The sequence below is a fragment of the Xenopus tropicalis genome, chromosome 8 (assembly GCF_000004195.4).
Source record: "Xenopus tropicalis strain Nigerian chromosome 8, UCB_Xtro_10.0, whole genome shotgun sequence".
Classification (NCBI taxonomy): Eukaryota; Metazoa; Chordata; class Amphibia; order Anura; family Pipidae; genus Xenopus; species Xenopus tropicalis.
The window spans coordinates 144,645,401-144,667,079 of record NC_030684.2 but is presented as its reverse complement, the minus strand read 5'-3'; the positions used below and the strand labels follow the sequence as shown (position 1 = coordinate 144,667,079).

The window sequence follows — 21,679 nt, the reverse complement described above, 5'->3', positions numbered from 1 at the left end:
TTACCCAGGATTCACCATGGGCCCATTTACCCAGGATGCACCACTTTGCACCCATAATGTCAGATGGTTTAACCCCGTACGGGTATTTAGGTTCCACTCTATGGAGCTGCATCTAATTAGATTATACAGTTTTAAAGGGGAAGTACAACCCAGATATGTTACTTTTTGACCATGTTTGGCCACGTCACCCCCATGAGCACCCCCCAAACTGGACTGAGAGACCCGCTGGTGTGATCCCTGGGGGTGATATTAAATGTACAGGGGGGGGGGGGGTCTGGGATAAGATGAAATTGGGGGCCCCTGTTGGGTGGGGACGTGGCACGACCTGAAGATCAGAAGCCAGCTGTGTGCTGATTCCCCCATTAATCTGCCGGCCAAAATCCCACGGCCGCCCCTACTAATCCCAGGATTATCCAATCAAATCGTAATCTCTCCACCTCCCAGCATGCAATATGGCTGCCTGGATTAGTGGATCAGGGGCTGAGACATGATATGGCGAAGAGAGGCCCAAGGAATGTAGGGAAATGTGGGACTGGGCTTGGTGTGGATTTGGTTGGGATACCCAGAATCCTCAGCATGGGGCCCCCCTCTACTGCACCCTGATATCCAGGATCTATCTATCTATGGAAGGTCTGTACTTTGCTCTCAGGGGATCCTGGGAGTTGTAGTTTAAAGACAGAAAGTGAAGGGTCTTCTATAACAAGACCTGGGAAGTCCAACAGTGAATTTGGGAGTTGTAGTTCAGAGACATACGGGAAGGAACGCACACCCTCGGCTAGCTGTCAGTGCATGCTGGGAGTTGTAGTTCAGAGACATACGGGAAGGAATGCACACCCTCGGCTTGCTGTCAGTGCATGCTGGGAGTTGTAGTTCAGAGACATACGGGAAGGAATGCACACCCTCGGCTTGCTGTCAGTGCATTCTGGGAGTTGTAGTTCAGAGACATAAGGGAAGAGATGCGCACCCTCGGCTTGCTGTCAGTGCATGCTGGGAGTTGTAGTTCAGAGACATAAGGAAGAGATGCGCACCCTCGGCTTGCTGTCAGTGCATGCTGGGAGTTGTAGTTCAGAGACATACGGGAAGGAATGCACACCCTCGGCTTGCTGTCAGTGCATGCTGGGAGTTGTAGTTCAGAGACATACGGGAAGGAATGCACACCCTTGGCTTGCTGTCAGTGCATGCTGGGAGTTGTAGTTCAGAGACATACGGGAAGGAATGCACACCCTCGGCTTGCTGTCAGTGCATGCTGGGAGTTGTAGTTCAGAGACATAAGGAAGAGATGCGCACCCTCGGCTTGCTGTCAGTGCATGCTGGGAGTTGTAGTTCAGAGACATAAGGAAGAGATGCGCACCCTTGGCTTGCTGTCAGTGCATGCTGGGAGTTGTAGTTCAGAGACATAAGGAAGAGATGCGCACCCTCGGCTTGCTGTCAGTGCATGCTGGGAGTTGTAGTTCAGAGACATAAGGAAGAGATGCGCACCCTCGGCTTGCTGTCAGTGCATGCTGGGAGTTGTAGTTCAGAGACATAAGGAAGAGATGCGCACCCTCGGCTTGCTGTCAGTGCATGCTGGGAGTTGTAGTTCAGAGACATAAGGGAAGAGATGTGCACCCTTGGCTAGCTGTCAGTGCATGCTGGGAGTTGTAGTTCAGAGACATAAGGGAAGAGATGCGCACCCTCGGCTTGCTGTCAGTGCATGCTGGGAGTTGTAGTTCAGAGACATAAGGGAAGAGATGCGCACCCTCGGCTAGCTGTCAGTGCATGCTGGGAGTTGTAGTTCAGAGACATAAGGGAAGAGATGCGCACCCTCGGCTAGCTGTCAGTGCATGCTGGGAGTTGTAGTTCAGAGACATAAGGGAAGAGATGCGCACCCTCGGCTAGCTGTCAGTGCATGCTGGGAGTTGTAGTTCAGAGACATAAGGGAAGAGATGCGCACCCTCGGCTAGCTGTCAGTGCATGCTGGGAGTTGTAGTTCAGAGACATAAGGGAAGAGATGCGCACCCTCGGCTTTGCTGTCAGTGCATGCTGGGAGTTGTAGTTCAGAGACATAAGGGAAGAGATGTGCACCCTCGGCTTGCTGTCAGTGCATGCTGGGAGTTGTAGTTCAGAGACATAAGGGAAGAGATGTGCACCCTTGGCTAGCTGTCAGTGCATGCTGGGAGTTGTAGTTCAGAGACATAAGGGAAGAGATGTGCACCCTCGGCTTGCTGTCAGTGCATGCTGGGAGTTGTAGTTCAGAGACATAAGGGAAGAGATGTGCACCCTCGGCTTGCTGTCAGTGCATGCTGGGAGTTGTAGTTCAGAGACATAAGGGAAGAGATGTGCACCCTCGGCTTGCTGTCAGTGCATGCTGGGAGTTGTAGTTCAGAGACATAAGGGAAGAGATGTGCACCCTCGGCTTGCTGTCAGTGCATGCTGGGAGTTGTAGTTCAGAGACATAAGGGAAGAGATGTGCACCCTTGGCTTGCTGTCAGTGCATGCTGGGAGTTGTAGTTCTTGGGGGATTGGAAATCCCAGCATATAGGTCACTGGGTTCACCTGGTGGGAGGTTGGGTGGGGGCGCCCCGGGGCAGCAGCTCGTTAGTTAAATATTCATGTGGGAGAGCCCATTGATTGGTTCCTGATGAGCAGGTGCTGGGGGGGGGGGGCACTGTAGCACAAAAAGTTTCCTTTTTTAAAGGGAAAGTAATGAATCTTATTGGATAACATTTCCCAGTTTCCCTTCTTACTGAAGGGAATGATTAAATAGTCTCCTAAATTAAGGGGGTCACATCAGTCTATCAATCTCCTCCCTGTGCCACCCTGGGGGGCACCCATGGCACCCTCTCTCCTACACCCCACACATCTATATCTGTGTATCAGTGTATATTCTACAGGGGTGGGGAACGTGGCAAATACACAGCCAAGTAACACTGCTTGATTTCTATTGGCTACGGAACCGCCGGGGTTGTCACCATAACTACTGATAACTACACCCCAACCCGTGCCAAGGCCCAAAGCTCACAGTGCAAGATGGAGACAGTAGGGCAAGATGGAGACAGTAGGGCAAGATGGAGACAGTAGGGCAAGATGGAGACAGTAGGGCAAGATGGAGACAGAAGGAGAAGATGGAGACAGTAGGGCAAGATGGAGACAGAAGGAGAAGATGGAGACAGTAGGGCAAGATGGAGACAGAAGGAGAAGATGGAGACAGAAGGAGAAGATGGAGACTGTAGGGCAAGATGGAGACAGTAGGGCAAGATGGGGACAGTAGGGCAAGATGGGGACAGTAGGGCAAGATGGGGACAGTAGGGCAAGATGGAGACAGTAGGGCAAGATGGGGACAGTAGGGCAAGAAGGAGACAGTAGGGCAAGATGGAGACAGTAGGGCAAGATGGAGACAGTAGGGCAAGATGGGGACAGTAGGGCAAGATGGGGACAGTAGGGCAAGATGGGGACAGTAGGGCAAGATGGAGACAGTAGGGCAAGATGGGGACAGTAGGGCAAGATGGGGACAGTAGGGCAAGATGGGGACAGTAGGACAAGATGGAGACAGTAGGGCAAGATGGAGACAGAAGCAGAAGATGGAGGCTGTAGGGCAAGATGGAGACAGAAGGAGAAGATGGAGGCTGTAGGGCAAGATGGAGACAGTAGGGCAAGATGGAGACAGTAGGGCAAGATGGAGACAGTAGGGCAGGATGGAGACAGTAGGGCAAGATGGAGACAGTAGGGCAAGATGGAGACAGAAGGAGAAGATGGAGGCTGTAGGGCAAGATGGAGACAGTTGGATGGTGCCAAAAGAGCAAGATGGCAGCTGTAACACTCAGGATTCCTGACCTGCAGTCCTTCCATTACTGTGAGTGTGAGTTGCAGTTCAGGTACTGTCTGATGTAAGTACTTGGTCCCAGTTAAGATGTTTCTGACTTTTGCCTTCAGCCCAACTTGTAGGAGAAGCCCAAGGCCACTGCCACCCCGCCCCTCGGCATTGGCAACATCTCCCTCCCCCACCGACAGTTTCTCACTCCCTTCCTACCCCCCTGCTGGTTGCACCCCCTCATGGTTGTGCCCCAGACAATTGCCCCTGTTTCCTGCCCCAGTGCCAGCCCTGACACCCACACATGCCCCACCTATAGGGCTCTAAGCACCGAGAGTGTAAGCTCCTCCCCGGGACCTACAGCTGCTGCTCTTGTTGCTCTCCAGCTCCCAGTGTAATGTTACCCCTCATCCCGTTAAAGCCAGACACATATTAATTACATCAACATCCAGCAGGGCTAATTAGTCATTAATTGAGATGCCTGCTGCAGGCCGCACTCCCTTCTGCCCAGCCATGCAAAGTGCAGCTAAACGAAGGGCCAATTGCCCCTGTGTACAATATAAAGGTGTGTTGAAGTAAATGCCCCCCTGCCCCATCTGTTTTGCTTCCTTAGCATTCTGTGACCCCCCCCCCCCCAGTATAAACAATAACAATTGGGTTCTGTACTTGCCCCCCCCCCCACCTTTCTTTCAGAATCAATTGCTCCAGGGGTTCCGCTTAGTTCATTGTTGTAAATTGAAAGGAAAAAAGGTAAAAGAAGAACCACCCACAGCCAACCCTTTGCTTTGTGCCCCTCTGTTTGTGTGGGAGTGGCTGAATAGGGCCACGGGGGGCCGGGGGGGGGGGGCCTTCTGTATTGCATTGGGGTAATAGAGATGTATGTGGCAGGGACAAAGCCAGCAGAGCTATGTGACAGCACGTAACGTGGCCGGGAGAGAGTGCTCGCTTTAGGCCCCCCTCCCTGAGAGGATTAACGGCTGAGGGACAGATAAGCTTTTTATTGCAATTAGCAAAAGTAGCCGGAGAGTCAATGTTGCACAACAAGAGGGACAACCCCCCCGCCCAATGCTCCTCTGCCTCCCCCAGCCCCCCAAAGCCTCCCCCAGCCCCCCAAAGCCTCCCCCAACCCCTCAACCCAACGCCCTCAACTCTACAGCCTCCTAATGAAATGGCTTCCTAATGAGTGATGGCCAAGCACTGAGATGTGCAAAATAAGGGCAATGGGCAACCAACATGCAACCTGCCCCCCCCCTCATATCCCCACTATCTCCTTTTTCCCATCCCCTCATATCCCCACTATCTCCTTCCCCTCATCCCCTCATATCCCCACTATCTCCTTCCCCTCATCCCCTCATATCCCCACTATCTCCTTTTTCCCCATCCCCTCATATCCCCACTATCTCCTTCTCCCCATCCCCTCATATCCCCACTATCTCCTTCTCCTCATCCCCTCATATCCCCACTATCTCCTTCCCCTCATCCCCTCATATCCCCACTATCTCCTTCTCCCCATCCCCTCATATCCCCACTATCTCCTTCCCCTCATCCTCTCATATCCCCACTATCTCCTTCCCCTCATCCCCTCATATCCCCACTATCTCCTTCTCCCCATCCCCTCATATCCCCACTATCTCCTCTCCCATCCCCTCATATCCCCACTATCTCCTTCTCCCCATCCCCTCATATCCCCACTATCTCCTTCTCCCCATCCCCTCATATCCCCACTATCTCCTTCTCCCCATCCCCTCATATCCCCACTATCTCCTTCCCCTCATCCCCTCATATCCACACTATCTCCTTGTCCCCATCCCCTCATATCCCCACTATCTCCTTCTCCCCATCCCCTCATATCCCCACTATCTCCTTCCCCTCATCCCCTCATATCCCCACTATCTCCTTCTCCCCATCCCCTCATATCCCCACTATCTCCTTCCCCTCATCCCCTCATATCCCCACTATCTCCTTCCCCTCATCCCCTCATATCCCCACTATCTCCTTCCCCTCATCCCCTCATATCCCCACTATCTCCTTCCCCTCATCCCCTCATATCCCCACTATCTCCTTCTCCCCATCCCCTCATATCCCCACTATCCCCTTCTCCCCATCCCCTCCCTCATATCCCCACTATCTCCTTCTCCCCATCCCCTCATATCCCCACTATCTCCTTCTCCCCATCCCCTCATATCCCCACTATCTCCTTCTCCCCATCCCCTCATATCCCCCACTATCTCCTTCTCCCCATCCCCTCATATCCCCACTATCTCCTTCTCCCCATCCCCTCATATCCCCACTATCTCCTTCCCCTCATCCCCTCATATCCACACTATCTCCTTCTCCCCATCCCCTCATATCCCCACTATCTCCTTCTCCCCATCCCCTCATATCCCCACTATCTCCTTCTCCCCATCCCCTCATATCCCCACTATCTCCTTCTCCCCATCCCCTCATATCCCCACTATCTCCTTCTCCCCATCCCCTCATATCCCCACTATCTCCTTCTCCCCATCCCCTCATATCCCCACTATCTCCTTCACCCATCCCCTCATATCCCACTATCCCTTCTCCCATCCCCTCATATCCCCACTATCTCCTTCACCCCATCCCCTCATATCCCCACTATCTCCTTCTCCTCATCCCCTCATATCCCCACTATCTCCTTCCCCTCATCCCCTCATATCCCCACTATCTCCTTCTCCCCATCCCCTCATATCCCCACTATCTCCTTCTCCCCATCCCCTCATATCCACACTATCTCCTTCTCCCCATCCCCTCATATCCCCACTATCTCCTTCCCCTCATCCCCTCATATCCCCACTATCTCCTTCCCCTCATCCCCTCATATCCCCACTATCTCCTTCCCCTCATCCCCTCATATCCACACTATCTCCTTCTCCCCATCCCCTCATATCCCCACTATCTCCTTCTCCCCATCCCCTCATATCCCCACTATCTCCTTCCCCTCATCCCCTCATATCCCCCACTATCTCCTTCTCCTCATTCCCTCATATCCCCACTATCTCCTTCTCCCCATCCCCTCATATCCCCACTATCTCCTTCTCCTCATTCCCTCATATCCCCACTATCTCCTTCTCCCCATCCCCTCATATCCCCACTATCTCCTTCTCCTCATTCCCTCATATCCCCACTATCTCCTTCCCCTCATCCCCTCATATCCCCACTATCTCCTTCTTCTCATCCCCCCATCACCATATACAGAGATTCCACACACCCCATCCAATCCCTGATCAAAACCACCTACACGGGAACCCATGTTTCCCAAGGCTCGCCCTATAAGATTAAAACCCCATTCTTCCCTATATCTACTCCTACATGGAGACCTGCAGAGGGTTGCACATTAATAGACTCAACATTAGTCATGCTCACAAGTGGAAACCTGCAGAGCATCTCACTCTCCCCATTATCCTTACGGCTAAGCGAAGTCCTGCAGAGCATCTCACTCTTCCCATTATCCTTACTACTGAGTGAAGTCCTGCAGAGTATCTCACTCTTCCCATTATCCTTACTGCTGAGTGAAGTCCTGCAGAGCATCTCACTCTTCCCATTATCCTTACTGCTGAGTGAAGTCCTGCAGAGCATCTCACTCTTCCCATTATCCTTACTGCTGAGTGAAGTCCTGCAGAGCATCTCACTTATGAGAAAACCCCATCATTATTTCTGTCCCATGGAGAAGACCCGCAGAGCATCTGCCACTTAATGCCCATCAGCTCCATTCATTGAGCCCCTCACACTCAGCAAACCCTGAAGGCCTGCAGATCCCGCGACATGAACCCGCCCAAACTGGCCCAAGAGCAAAGAGAAGAAAAAGCCAACTTCACATATTGATCAGCCGTTTGTTCCCTTCACTTAATTAAGATCAATGAAGCTCAGGGCTGGGCGCGCTTCCCTCCGTGCCCCTCTCCATCCGCCCAAGAGTCAGGGAGTTGCTGGGGAAGGCAAGATGGAGGGACACAAACCTGGGATGTGCTGTGTGCTTCTGTTTAGCCCCCCCTCCTCACTGTATCTATATGAGCTCATGGAACAGCTGGCCCCATGTCACGGGGGATCCGCACTCCCACGCTACTCACACTTCCACTGCCAGCGGATAATAATAGCCGCCTATTTATACCCATGCTCCTCTGGGGCAACAGGTTAACTGCATCCTAACCTGGAAAGCTCACAGGGCTAGAGAACCAGAAGAGGAGGGCCATACGCTGGCAGTTGTGTTCAGTTGTGTGGCAGTTGTGTACAACCCCTGCTGGAGTCAATCTCCTTCGCCCCTTACCCTATCCATAAGAGCTTACAATCTAGGAAGGGTTTTCAAAGTGTTTACAACTAATTATTATCTGGGCGAGGTAGGAATCCAGGTACTTACCCCAGGCAGGGTCTTCTGTTCATGTAGGGCACTCTGTGCCTTTAGTGCAGACTCTCGGGCACAATATGTTAGGAACGCACATCCTGAAAGAGAAAAAGACAGCGATAATGTAATTTCCATAGAGGGTTTAGGGCAGGCCATGAGGAGCTGAGGAGCAACAAGGTCTGAACTGTTATTGGTGCAGAGGACTTTAGGCCTTTTCTCAAGGACCAACCTCTGGTCAAGGCCCCTTTACTTCAAAACAAGAGTACAAACATATGAAAAGAAGATTATATCCTTAGTTCAGCCATAGTCTCATGGATATGTATGACCGCACACATAAGTGGACAGTAGGACAAGATGGAGACAGTAGGGCAAGATGGAGACAGTAGGACAAGATGGAGACAGTAGGGCAAGATGGAGAGAGTAGGGCAAGATGGAGAGAGTAGGGCAAGATGGAGAGAGTAGGGCAAGATGGAGACACTAGGGCAAGATGGAGACAGTAGGGCAAGATGGAGACAGTAGGGCAAGATGGAGACAGTAGGGCAAGATGGAGACAGTAGGGCAAGATGGAGACAGTAGGGCAAGATGGAGACAGTAGGGCAAGATGGGGACAGTAGGGCAAGATGGAGACAGTAGGGCAAGATGGAGACAGTAGAGCAAGATGGAGACAGTAGGACAAGATGGGGACAGTAGGGCAAGATGGAGAGAGTAGGGCAAGATGGAGAGAGTAGGGCAAGATGGAGAGAGTAGGGCAAGATGGAGACAGTAGGGCAAGATGGAGAAAGTAGAACAAGATGGAGAGAGTAGGACAAGATGGAGACAGTAGGGCAAGATGGAGAAAGTAGAACAAGATGGAGAGAGGACAAGATGGAGATATGACCATCTAGGATGGTCTCTATGGTTACGGTTGTTCCAGATTGTTGCAGTTGCCATTTCTGCTGGATCTCTATCTCCAATAACCACATAATGTAACTAATCTTCAACCTTGAACTGTGACCTAGAGCCGGAGGGCAGCTGACCAGGGCTAACCAATAAAAATAGTCCCACTAAAATGGATCCCTGACACATTACGATAGCATGAAAGATGGAAGAATATCCTATTATTATTTATAACTTATTGTCTGAAGACTCAGTCCCAGAATCCTACAGGTGTCTCCACTGCCCTGAAGAACTTGCAATCTAGATGGCTTTACACATAATATCTACAGCAGTCACTGAGAAAAAAAAGAACATTGGTGAAGGCTACGCTGAACGTTCTCCTGTAGAAACATGGAATGGTCTTCTTGTCTATGAAGGATGGTTGGACGCCATGGTAACGCAATGGCATTTGTGCCTTCATTCCCTATATTTTTGGTGGTGGGGGGGGGCTCTCTTTTCTTCTCTAACCCCAGCCCTGGGCCTATCAAGCTGAAGGGACTCGGTGTGGACAACATTGTGATTAGATATAAATCTCTTGCTTGAACATGGTCCCTGTGGGATAAACCCGCCCCAAATTTACAGTTTCAAATCAAGGAGTTTCAGGAAATTGAATTTTTTTTTTTTAATTAGCGGCCTTCATCTCACTCCCTTCCCTGCCCCCTCCAAGGTTCCAGGCAATATCCCATCAGGCCTTTGGCTGATATGTTTAGAGCTCCCAAGAGCTGAGACTTGGCAGGTCAGGGAGCACCATGCGAAATCTCATGATGAGAAGCCACAGAAGGTTCTCGTTCATTGGCGCTGATGGGAGAGCTTCGTTCAACCAGGTGGGGGCTCCCTGCCAGAAGGGGTTAAAAGGCCCAGCTGTCGATGTTCCGTGTCATGTTCTGCTGTCGATAGGACCATGAACCTTAGAGAGAGGTGACCCTCAGCCATTCAGCAACATGTCAGCCTGTCAGGGCCTTTCCCCCCCCATCGCTGGGATTAATTAAAGATCATGTCATGGCCTCCTACCCAACGAGACCACTTAACCCCTTATTGTATCTCTACACCCAGTCTCTGTGTCAAGACGGGTCAGAATCGCTTTTCATAAAGGGGGTTTCCTGAGGATCCCCCTGTTGTTGGTTGGACTCATTTTCAATTTATTGGCTGAAAACATCTCCAAACATGTAGGAGGACATCAAAGTGAGAGGGTTTAATGAAGGTGGGGTGGGCTCTAGGCCAGCGTTTGGGAGTTGGGTTCCTTCAACCCTCAACCACCTAGGGATTTCTCCTGCTCTTGCACGCGAGGGGTTAACGGACTACTAGAACAGTAATTACAAATATCAATCTGACGACGGTGCTCCCAAGGGTGGGAATGATTGCAAACTGATGAAGGCTCCGCGCGTTCTCAGACACTGGGAAAGGAACTGGCCAAGGAACCAAGAGCCCCATCAGCTTCCAGTCTGGTTGATAAGAAGGTGGTGCTTTCCCAAGGAGCTTACACTTAGCCCTGTAATGGGGGGGCCATATATTATCAACATTCTGATCATAAAGCTTCACCCCCCCCCCCCCCCCCCCGGTATCAATCCAGTGTTTCAAAGAAAATTTATATAATGGTATTGGCCCTTGGAGCTTGCAATCTATGAGTAAAATAGGAGGCAAATACACTTGCAGATTGTTTGCCACTAACTCCACATGTGCAATGTGGTACTTCTATTAGTCACAAGAAGCTTACACTCTATTGGTATAATGGGAAGCCTGTCGAAGGAGCTTACAATCTAGCAATATAATGGGAGATCCTGTCCAAGGATCTAACAGTCCAGTGTTATAATGTTATAGCCTTTCCCAAAGAGCTTACAGTCTAGGGGTATAGAGATGTATTCACAAAGATCTTATGGTGATTTATTCCACTTGGGGTCCAACATTTGGTCAGAGCTCCTGTTGGTTGGGAGCAAAGTTACAGATATATCATCTATCAGTTGTATCCAGGGGGGGCAAATAAGTGCTCACCCCCAAATCCCCCCTAACTGGCCTTCAGGCTGGGCCCCCTTAGCCCATAACAAGGTTACAGATATATAGAAACATTGGGGTAACAGTCACCCGCTATAGTTCCAGGGGTACCCAGGGCACAAATAAGCACTCACCCCAAATCCCCCCCTAACTGGCCTTCAGGCTGGGCCCCCTTAGCCCATAACAAGGTTACAGATATATAGAAACATTGAGGTAACAGTCACCCCGTTATAGTTCCAGGGGTACCCAGGGCACAAATAAGCACTCACCCCAAATCCCCCCTAACTGGCCTTCAGGCTGGGCCCCCTTAGCCCATAACAAGGTTACAGATATATAGAAACATTGGGGTAACAGTCACCCTGCTATAGTTCCAGGGGTACCCAGGGCACAAATAAGCACTCACCCCAAATCCCCCCTAACTGGCCTTCAGGCTGGGCCCCCTTAGCCCATAACAAGGTTACAGATATATAGAAACATTGGGGTAACAGTCACCCCGCTATAGTTCCAGGGGTACCCAGGGCACAAATAAGCACTCACCCCAAATCCCCCCCTAACTGGCCTTCAGGCTGGGCCCCCTTAGCCCATAACAAGGTTACAGATATATAGAAACATTGGGGTAACAGTCACCCCGCTATAGTTCCAGGGGTACCCAGGGCACAAATAAGCACTCACCCCAAATCCCCCCCTAACTGGCCTTCAGGCTGGGCCCCCTTAGCCCATAACAAGGTTACAGATATATAGAAACATTGGGGTAACAGTCACCCCGCTATAGTTCCAGGGGTACCCAGGGCACAAATAAGCACTCACCCCAAATCCCCCCCTAACTGGCCTTCAGGCTGGGCCCCCTTAGCCCATAACAAGGTTACAGATATATAGAAACATTGGGGTAACAGTCACCCCGCTATAGTTCCAGGGGTACCCAGGGCACAAATAAGCACTCACCCCAAATCCCCCCCTAACTGGCCTTCAGGCTGGGCCCCCTTAGCCCATAACAAGGTTACAGATATATAGAAACATTGGGGTAACAGTCACCCTGCTATAGTTCCAGGGGTACCCAGGGCACAAATAAGCACTCACCCCAAATCCCCCCCTAACTGGCCTTCAGGCTGGGCCCCCTTAGCCCATAACAAGGTTACAGATATATAGAAACATTGGGGTAACAGTCACCCCGCTATAGTTCCAGGGGTACCCAGGGCACAAATAAGCACTCACCCCAAATCCCCCCCTAACTGGCCTTCAGGCTGGGCCCCCTTAGCCCATAACAAGGTTACAGATATATAGAAACATTGGGGTAACAGTCACCCCGCTATAGTTCCAGGGGTACCCAGGGCACAAATAAGCACTCACCCCAAATCTCACTCGAATTTGCCCCTATGAATCTAGTAACCCCCCCCTTCCCTAGCCACTCCTACAGGACCCCGCTGGAGGGCCCCTAGAGGCATAGGAACCATTGGCGTAGTGGTGAAATGCCAATTCCTGACCCAAGAAGCTTACAATTCAATGGCTTAGCTGTCCATGCCACTAGAGGCAAGTCATGTAGAAGAGGGTAGAATGTGGGGGCAATAACTGGACTTCACATTGACAGGAGCTGACAGTGGAGAGAAGTGTAATTAAGGGAATCACAGCCCATAATAACATTGGCTTAGAGGGATAACTGTCAGGTTGCCCCCAGAGGAATCACTAGCCAAAGTGCCTATTGTCCCCTGAAGCTTGCAATCTATTTGTGGGGGGGGGGTTAGACAATGTGTAGAGACCCTACAGATGAGGAATTGGGTTGGGGATTAGTAGGCCCCGTGGGTCAGCGACAGAAATCCCTGACCTTTCCGGTTATATAACCTTGCGATGCCGGACTGACCCACAAAGCTTACAGTTTACTGAGCCGGTTACCCTAAAGGGTTCCCCATGGATCTGGGAGATGGGGGGGGTTCTATTGGGTCAGTGTTTGGGTTGAGCTGAATTTAGGCCTGTGACATTCTCCAGTGACGCCTGACATGGCTGAGCCCAATCTGTCACTCTCTGCTCCCAATTCTACCCCCCAGCACCTCCCTCCCCCAGTGGAGCTTAACCAATGTTGCTTCATTAAGTGTTCCTTGATCTTTTTGTCCCCCCCACCCCTCCCCTGCCATCTGTCACAGCATCATCTTTACAAACCACCCTCCCCCAAACCCCCCCAGTGCATCTCCCAGCACCTCACTTGTACTGAGCCACAAAAATGCCCAGTATGTGCCCTCAGAACCCCCTGAGATGAGAAGCCCCCACAGATCCTGCCCCCCGGTAGGCTGGTGCCTCTGGGCAGTGCAAACCCTCCCTGATCCAATGACTTTCTACATTCTCTTTGTCTGCCTCCCCATCCATCTCCCCATCCCTGGTTGTGCCCTTCTCACTCCCGGGGACCTCTCTTGGCTTCTCCTGCGGTGGGGAAGGTTCTTCTCTCCATCCTACACTTCTCTTTGTCTCGCTCTTTCCTTCCTCTCCCCCCCACAATTCCCTCCTTCCATCCCATTCACCTTGACCATTTCCCCTGCCGGATTCCCCACCTTCCCTCCCTTCTCACCTCCCTTTTCGGGCCCATCAATGGGAGACAACGTTTCTACCCAACATCTCACAGAACCCCATTACTCCGCGCCCTACTGCTCGCCGTTGGCCTTACCTTTGTGCATCCCCGTAAATTTGTCTTTAATGACTGTAAGTTCATAAATTTTCCCAAACTGCTCAAAGATTGGCTTGAGGTCCTTCTCATCGAGGTTCCTGGGAATCTGTCCAATGAAAAGTTTGATAGCATCTGGTTCCTTCATTGGGGCGAAGTGGGCACAGGGGAAGGGGAGCAGAGAAGGCACAGACTCCCACCACCCAACAGTAGGTCTTCCTTGGTGCTCAGTCCCTAGAGATGTCGCCCAAGCTTGGCCGGCCCTGTGTGGCTCTTGGGGTCTTCCGGTAGCCCCCGGTCAGTCTCCAGCCGGCATCAGCTTAGTGCCAGGCAGTCATGAGAGAGAGAGGTGCCCGGCGCTAGGTCCCTCTAGGAAAGAGACTGCTCGCAAAGTGGTTAATTAGGGTATCGATCAGCCAGGCTGGAGATGGGGACTTAAATTCTTCTCTGTCTCTTTTTATTTCTGGGGCTATTGATCCCAAGTTCTGCCCCCTCCTCCGGCTTCAGCAGCTTCTGCCTTTAGTGGATCTTGAGGTCTGATTCAAAATCTTTTCTTTCCTAACAACTGCCCCCCCCTCCCCTGCCAAGTGCCCGCCCCAGCCTGACAAGGGATGATGTCAGAGTGAGGGGCCGGGGATAAACTGCCAGACACGCCCACAAACGTAAAAAAAAAAAAGGGCAAGTGGATTGATTTGGGAATGTTTCTGTCAGTTTACATGGTGATGCCAAGCTTTAGAGAGGGCATTGGGCCATCTGGCGTGCCAAGGGTCTGGGGGCAAATAGTGAGATGCCAGGGGGTGCCCAACAGTTACAATGTATCACTGAACCCCAACATTTCATTGGCCATTGGTATTCAGTAAAGATCTGTAAAGCAGGTGCTGAAAATTGGGGATCACTTTGGGGGGTGGCTTTGTGTTCCAAGGTTTTGCCCCCCTTCCCCCAAGGGGGTATTTAGTAAGGGTAGAGGGCAGAAGGGGGGCTGGGTATTTATGGTTTGCCCTGTAGGCTATACACAGCCCACCTGCTGCCCCCCCCAGTCCCCCCCCCCCAGCAGGGGCAGATCCAGAGGGAGGGGGGAGCCTGTGCAGCTGCCTCTCGGGTTGGGAATTTGCAGACGGTCCCTGCTCGGCCCATTGTTCTGCCGCTCTCCTTGGTGCTGAAGCTGGGGGTGGGGGAGGGGGAGGAGGAGGAGGAGGAACAAGGTGTGTGAGGAGGGAGGGGGCGCTTTACAGTACAAAGGATGGCAGGGAGGGGGCAGGTTACATTGGCTCCCTGGACTGGGGTGGTTGGAGCCAGCTGGCCTTGGCATGGAGGGGGGTTAATAACCCTTTCACTGCTGGAGGCGGGGGGGGGGGGGTGCAGCTGGAGCAGGGGATTCCTACTGAGCGATGGGAGCTGTCCCTGGTGCTGAGCCCTCTGCCCGCTCTGCCCACATTCCCTGGCACCAGTAACTCCCAGCAGCCATTGTGATATTGCATTGCTTCCCTCTGTCCGGGTAGGGTGAGCTGCTATACTGTGTAAGGGGCAGGGCCTCCCATTATACCACTAGAGTGTAAGCTCCTTGGGGCAGGGCCTCCCATTATACCACTAGAGTGTAAGCTCCTTGGGGCAGGGCCTCCCATTATACCACTAGAGTGTAAGTTCCTTGGGGCAGGGCCTCCCATTATACCACTAGAGTGTAAGCTCCTTGGGACAGGGCCTCCCATTATACCGCTAGAGTGTAAGCTCCTTGGGGCAGGGCCTCCCATTATACCACTAGAGTGTAAGCTCCTTGGGGCAGGGCCTCCCATTATATCACTAGAGTGTAAGCTCCTTGGGGCAGGGTCTCCCATTATACCACTAGAGTGTAAGCTCCTTGGGGCAGGGCCTCCCATTATACCACTAGAGTGTAAGCTCCTTGGGACAGGGCCTCCCATTATACCACTAGAGTGTAAGCTCCTTGGGACAGGGTCTCCCATTATACTACTAGAGTGTAAGCTCCTTGGGGCAGGGCCTCCCATTATACCACTAGAGTGTAAGCTCCTTGGGGCAGGGCCTCCCATTATACCACTAGAGTGTGAGCTCCTTGGGGCAGGGTCTCCCATTATATCACTAGAGTGTAAGCTCCTTGGGGCAGGGCCTCCCATTATACCACTAGAGTGTAAGCTCCTTGAGGCAGGGTCTCCCATTATACCACTAGAGTGTAAGCTCCTTGGGGCAGGGCCTCCCATTATACCACTAGAGTGTAAGCTCCTTGGGGCAGGGTCTCCCATTATACCACTAGAGTGTAAGCTCCTTGGGGCAGGGTCTCCCATTATACCACTAGAGTGTAAGCTCCTTGAGGCAGGGTCTCCCATTATACCACTAGAGTGTAAGCTCCTTGAGGCAGGGTCTCCCATTATACCACTAGAGTGTAAGCTCCTTGGGACAGGGTCTCCCATTATACCACTAGAGTGTAAGCTCCTTGGGACAGGGCCTCCCATTATACCACTAGAGTGTAAGCTCCATGGGTCAGTGTCGGAATCCCCATTATATAGACAGTCGGTGGGAAGAGATGGGCCACAGGCGGTTTCTTTAAAGTCAAAGCAAATCTATAAATTGACACGTTGTCTCCTTTTTTGGCCCCCCTGCCCCCCCCCTTGTCACTGTGACCTCTGGCCTTTCAGAAGGCAAAGACAAGTGATTAGGGGGCCTGCCTGCCGGGACTGGGGGGGGGAGGGAAGTGACATTTCCAGGTGTGAAATTGCCGGATAATAGGGAGATAATGATGTTGCCTTTGCGGTACCTGCGCCCAATGAAAGGTCACGTTATATAGGGCTGGTCCCGAGGGGCCCCCGAACCCCCACACCCTGGTATCTATGCCCCCCAGTCACTCTCACTATAATAATTATACTCACCTATATGTATGGCCCCCCCAGTCATTATACAGAGATGGGGATATGGGCCCCCCAGTCATTATACAGAGATGGGGATATGGGCCCCCCAGTCATTATACAGAGATGGGGATATGGGCCCCCCAGTCATTATACAGAGATGGGGATATGGGCCCCCCAGTCATTATACAGAGATGGGGATATGGGCCCCCCAGTCATTATACAGAGATGGGGATATGGGCCCCCAGTCATTATACAGAGATGGGGATATGGGCCCCCCAGTCATTATACAGAGATGGGGATAAGGGCCCCCAGTCATTATACAGAGATGGGGATATGGGCCCCCCAGTCATTATACAGAGATGGGGATAAGGGCCCCCCCAGTCATTATACAGAGATGGGGATATGGGCCCCCCAGTCATTATACAGAGATGGGGATTTGGGCCCCCCAGTCATTATACAGAGATGGGGATATGGGCCCCCCAGTCATTATACAGAGATGGGGATATGGGCCCCCAGTCATTATACAGAGATGGGGATTTGGGCCCCCCAGTCATTATACAGAGATGGGGATAAGGGCCCCCCAGTCATTATACAGAGATGGGGATATGGGCCCCCCAGTCATTATACAGAGATGGGGATATGGGCCCCCCAGTCATTATACAGAGATGGGGATATGGGCCCCCCAGTCATTATACAGAGATGGGGATATGGGCCCCCCAGTCATTATACAGAGATGGGAATAGGGGCCCCCCAGTCATTATACAGAGATGGGGATAGGGGCCCCCCAGTCATTATACAGAGATGGGAATAGGGGCCCCCACAGACACACAATGAGCAGAGCCAGTGCGGGGGTCTCCCTTGTGCGCAGATTAAATACAATAAATCACTTAAAATGATTCCCCCATACGGGGGGGGGGGGGGGGGCTTTGTGTTATTTTTATTTGCCCTCTGGGAGTCATTATACCCCAGGCCTTGGGTTCTCTGCTTGCAAAGATAAATAGATATATAGGCAGATATATAGCCAGATAGATAAATAGACAGACAGACAGAGAGATAGATAGATAGATAGATAGATAGATAGATAGATAGATAGATAGATAGATAGATAGATAGATAATAGATAGACAAATATGGGTGATAGATAGATATATAGAAAATAGATAGACAGGTAGAAGATAGATAGATAGATAGATAGATAGATAGATAGATAGAGAAGATAAAAAGATAGACAGACAGATAGAAGATGGGTAGATAGAATGACAGATGGACAGATAGATAGGTAGAATATAAATAGACAGATAGACAGACAGATAGATAGATAGATAGATAGATAGATAGATAGATAGATAGATAATAGATAGATGATAGATAGATAATAGATAGATAGATAGATAGATAGATGATAGACAGACAGACAGACAGATAGATAGATAGATAGATGGTAGACAGACAGACAGACAGACAGATAGATAGATAGATAGATAGATAGATAAATAGATAGATAGATAGATAAATAGATAGATAGATAGATAATAGATAGATAGATAGATAGATAGATGATAGAAGATGTTAGATAGATAAAGAGATAAACAGACAGATAGAAGATAAATGGATAGATAATAGATAGATAGATAGATAGATAGATAGATAGATAGATGATAGAAGATAAAGGGGATAAACAGACAGATAGAAGATGGGTAGATAGAATGACAGATAGACAGATAGATAGATAGATAAATAGATAGATATGGAGGCCCCATTCTTGTTGCTATATATGCCAGACTAGTTACCCCTTCCTCGTGGGCCAGGATAGGCAGGGAGCCAACAAAGCCCAAGCTTGGGTCGGACTGGGCTGAGGAAGAGGAGGGGCATCTGTAGGGTTAATGGGAGTTAATAGGGGAATATGGGAGTTGTACCCAGGTCAGTGATCCCAAGGGGAGTCTAAAGAACTGTCCATAAAGGATCATCATCATCATCATCACTATTTGGGGTGCAGAGACGAGGGGTGGGGGTGCTGGGTGCCAGAGTCCCATTCATAATTATTATCTCTTTAATTAATACTGAGCTTTGTGACACCCCGAATAGCTATGGGGCAGAAGGGGGTGGGTATATAGTCAGGGGGGCACTACCCCGGCCAGCTATACATATATAGGAGGTGCAACTATACCTTTCAGCTTACGTTTGCTAATACTATTGGCACAATTAGCTGAGGGCAATGGGGCGCTGCTCTGGGGCAGAGGGGTGGCTTTATCCTGCCCTGACAGTAACTGAGGGGCAATAACAGGGGGCAATAGACCCAAGGTTGGAAGAGACAAGGGTGCGGGGGGGGGGGGGCTCCACCACAAATACCGAGAGTTATTGCCCTACACTTTCTCCAACTAAACCTACACCCCCAGGATCCTGAGCTCTGACACCCCCTCCCCCCCCCCCATTTCACTAATTGGAGGGCATTTGCATATTAAGAACACTTGAGATCGTAAAGGTCTGACATTAATTACACACATGGTGAGGGGCCACTTTCCCCCCCCCCCCCCGGGGTCACCATCTGCTGGGTGCATTGTGCGAGGGGAGGCTCAGAGGCTGGCACTCCATTCACATCAATGAATCCCCGGGCTGCAGCCTGCAATGGACTTACAGAGAGTCCTGCACTTCCCACAACTGCCCATTGCTGGGGTATTAGGGCAACGTCCAGGAGTCTATACACTAGGCATGCCCAAACCAGCCCAGCTGGGAGTTGTAGTTCTTCGGCTGGTTCGACATTCTGCCTATGGGAATACTGCCAGATCCAATAGGTGCCTAGAATCCTTAATCACATGATCATTTCCCTATTGGGTTTCCATTGATCTCCATCCTATTGGACCCTCCAGACGTTCAGCACCCTCATTAGGATCATTAGATTATTCCATAGGGACAGTGGGGCAAGATGGACATGGGAGGGCAAGATAGAGACACTAGGGCAAGATGGACATGGGAGGGCAAGATAGAGACACTAGGGCAAGATGGACATGGCAGGGCAAGATAAAGACAGTAGGGCAAGATGGATATGGGAGGGCAAGATAGAGACAGTAGGGCAAGATGGATATGGGAGGGCAAGATGGAGACACTAGGGCAAGATAGAGACAGTAGGGCAAGATGGACATGGGAGGGCAAGATAGAGACAGTAGGGCAAGATGGATATGGGAGGGCAAGATGGAGACACTAGGGCAAGATAGAGACAGTAGGGCAAGATGGACATGGGAGGGCAAGATAGAGACAGTAGGGCAAGATGGATATGGGAGGGCAAGATGGAGACACTAGGGCAAGATAGAGGACAGTAGGGCAAGATGGACATGAGGAGGGCAAAGATCAGAGAGACGAGTAGGGAAAGATGGACATGGGAGGCAAGATAAAGACAGTAGGGCAAGATGGATATGAGGGCAAGATAGAGACAGTAGGCAAGATGGATATGGGAGGCAAGATGGGAGGGCAAGATAGAGGAGTAGGCACATGGGAGGGCAAGATAGAGACAGTAGGGCAAGATGGATATGGGAGGGCAAGATGGAGGGCAAGATAGAGACAGTAGCAGATGACATGGGAGGCAAGATAGAGACAGTAGGGCAAGATGACATGGAGAGGGCAAGATAGAGACAGAGGGCATGGAGGCAAGAGGGCTAAGATAGAGACAGTAGGGCAAGATGGACATGGTGAGGCAAGATAGAGGACCAGTAGGCAAGAGGAATAGATAAGACAGTAAGGGCAAGATGGACATGGGAGGGCAAGATAGGCAGACAGTAGGGCAGATGGATATGGGAGGCAGATGGGAGACACTAGGGCAAGATAGAGACATTAGGGCAAGATGGACATGGGAGGCAAGATAGAGACAGTAGGCAAGATGGACATGGGAGGGCAAGATTAGAGACAGTAGGGCAAGATGGACATGGGAGGGCAAGATAGAGACAGTAGGCAAGATGGATATGGGAGCGGCAGATATAGACAGAGGCAAGATGGACATGGAGGGCAAGATAGAGACAGTAGAGCAAGATGGATGGGAGGCAAGATAAGACAGTAGGGCAAGCACCTGGAATGCGGGAGGCAAGATAGAGACAGTAGGGCAAGATGGGATATGGGAGTGCAAGATAGGAGGGCAAGATAGAGACAGTAGGGCAAGATGATATGGAGGCATAGAGTAGGGCATGGAGGCAAGATGGGACACATAGGCAAGAGGAAGATTAGGGCAAGTAGAGACGAGGCGCAAGATGACAAGAGGGCAAGATAGAGACAGTAGGGCAAAGGAATGGACATGGGAGGGCAAGATAGAGACAGTAGGGCAAGATGGACATGGGAGGGGCAAGATAGAGACAGTAGGGCAAGATGGATATGGGAGGGCAAGATAGAGACAGTAGGGCAAGATGGATATGGGAGGCAAGATAGAGCAGTAGGGCAAGATGGACATGGGAGGGCAAGATAGACAGAGGCAAGATAGAGACGTAGGCAAGATGGACATGGGAGGGCAAGATAGAGACAGTAGGGCAAGATGGACATGGAGGGCAAGATAGAGACAGTAGGGCAAGATGGATATGGGAGGGCAAGATAGAGACAGTAGGGCAAGATGGATATGGGAGGGCAGATAGAGACAGTAGGGCAAGCATGGACATGGGAGGGCAAGATAGAGACAGTAGGGCAAGATGGACATGGGAGGGCAAGATAGAGACAGTAGGGCAAGATGGACATGGGAGGGCAAGATAGAGACAGTAGGGCAAGATGGACATGGGAGGGCAAGATAGAGACAGTAGGGCAAGATGGACATGGAGGGCAAGATAGAGACATAGGGCAAGATGGAATATGGGAGGGCAAGATAGAGACAGTAGGCAGAGATGGGAGATGGAGAGGGCAAGATAGAGACAGTAGGCAAGATGGATATGGGAGGGCAAGATGGACACAATAGGCAAGATAAGAGACAGCAGGGCAGATGGACATGGGAGGGCAAATAGAGACAGGGCAAATGGATATGGAGGGCAAGATGGAGGACACTAGGGCAAGATAGAGAACAGTAGGGCAAAGATGGACATGGAGGGCAAGATAGAGACAGTAGGGCAAGATGGATTATGGGAGGGCAAGATGGAACACCAAGATAAACATAGGGGCAA

General features: G+C 51.0%; 1 protein-coding gene across 6 annotated transcripts in view; it reads right to left on the bottom strand.

The window, feature by feature from the left end:
• The window catches only part of celf3 (CUGBP, Elav-like family member 3), a 39,821-nt gene extending 25,579 nt beyond the window's left edge, over positions 1-14,242 (bottom strand). For 5 of the 6 annotated variants that reach the window (XR_004219470.1, XR_004219469.1, XM_031890454.1 and 2 more), the window contains exons 1-2: positions 13,702-14,242; positions 8,163-8,245 (exon numbers count right to left, since the gene is read on the bottom strand). Coding sequence is in view for 4 of the 6 variants with exons in the window: in XM_031890454.1 (XP_031746314.1) it covers positions 8,163-8,245; positions 13,702-13,846 (228 nt within the window). In the remaining 2 variants the exon portion in view is untranslated. 6 annotated transcript variants of the gene reach the window in all.
• Positions 14,243-21,679: the final 7,437 nt, after the last annotated feature.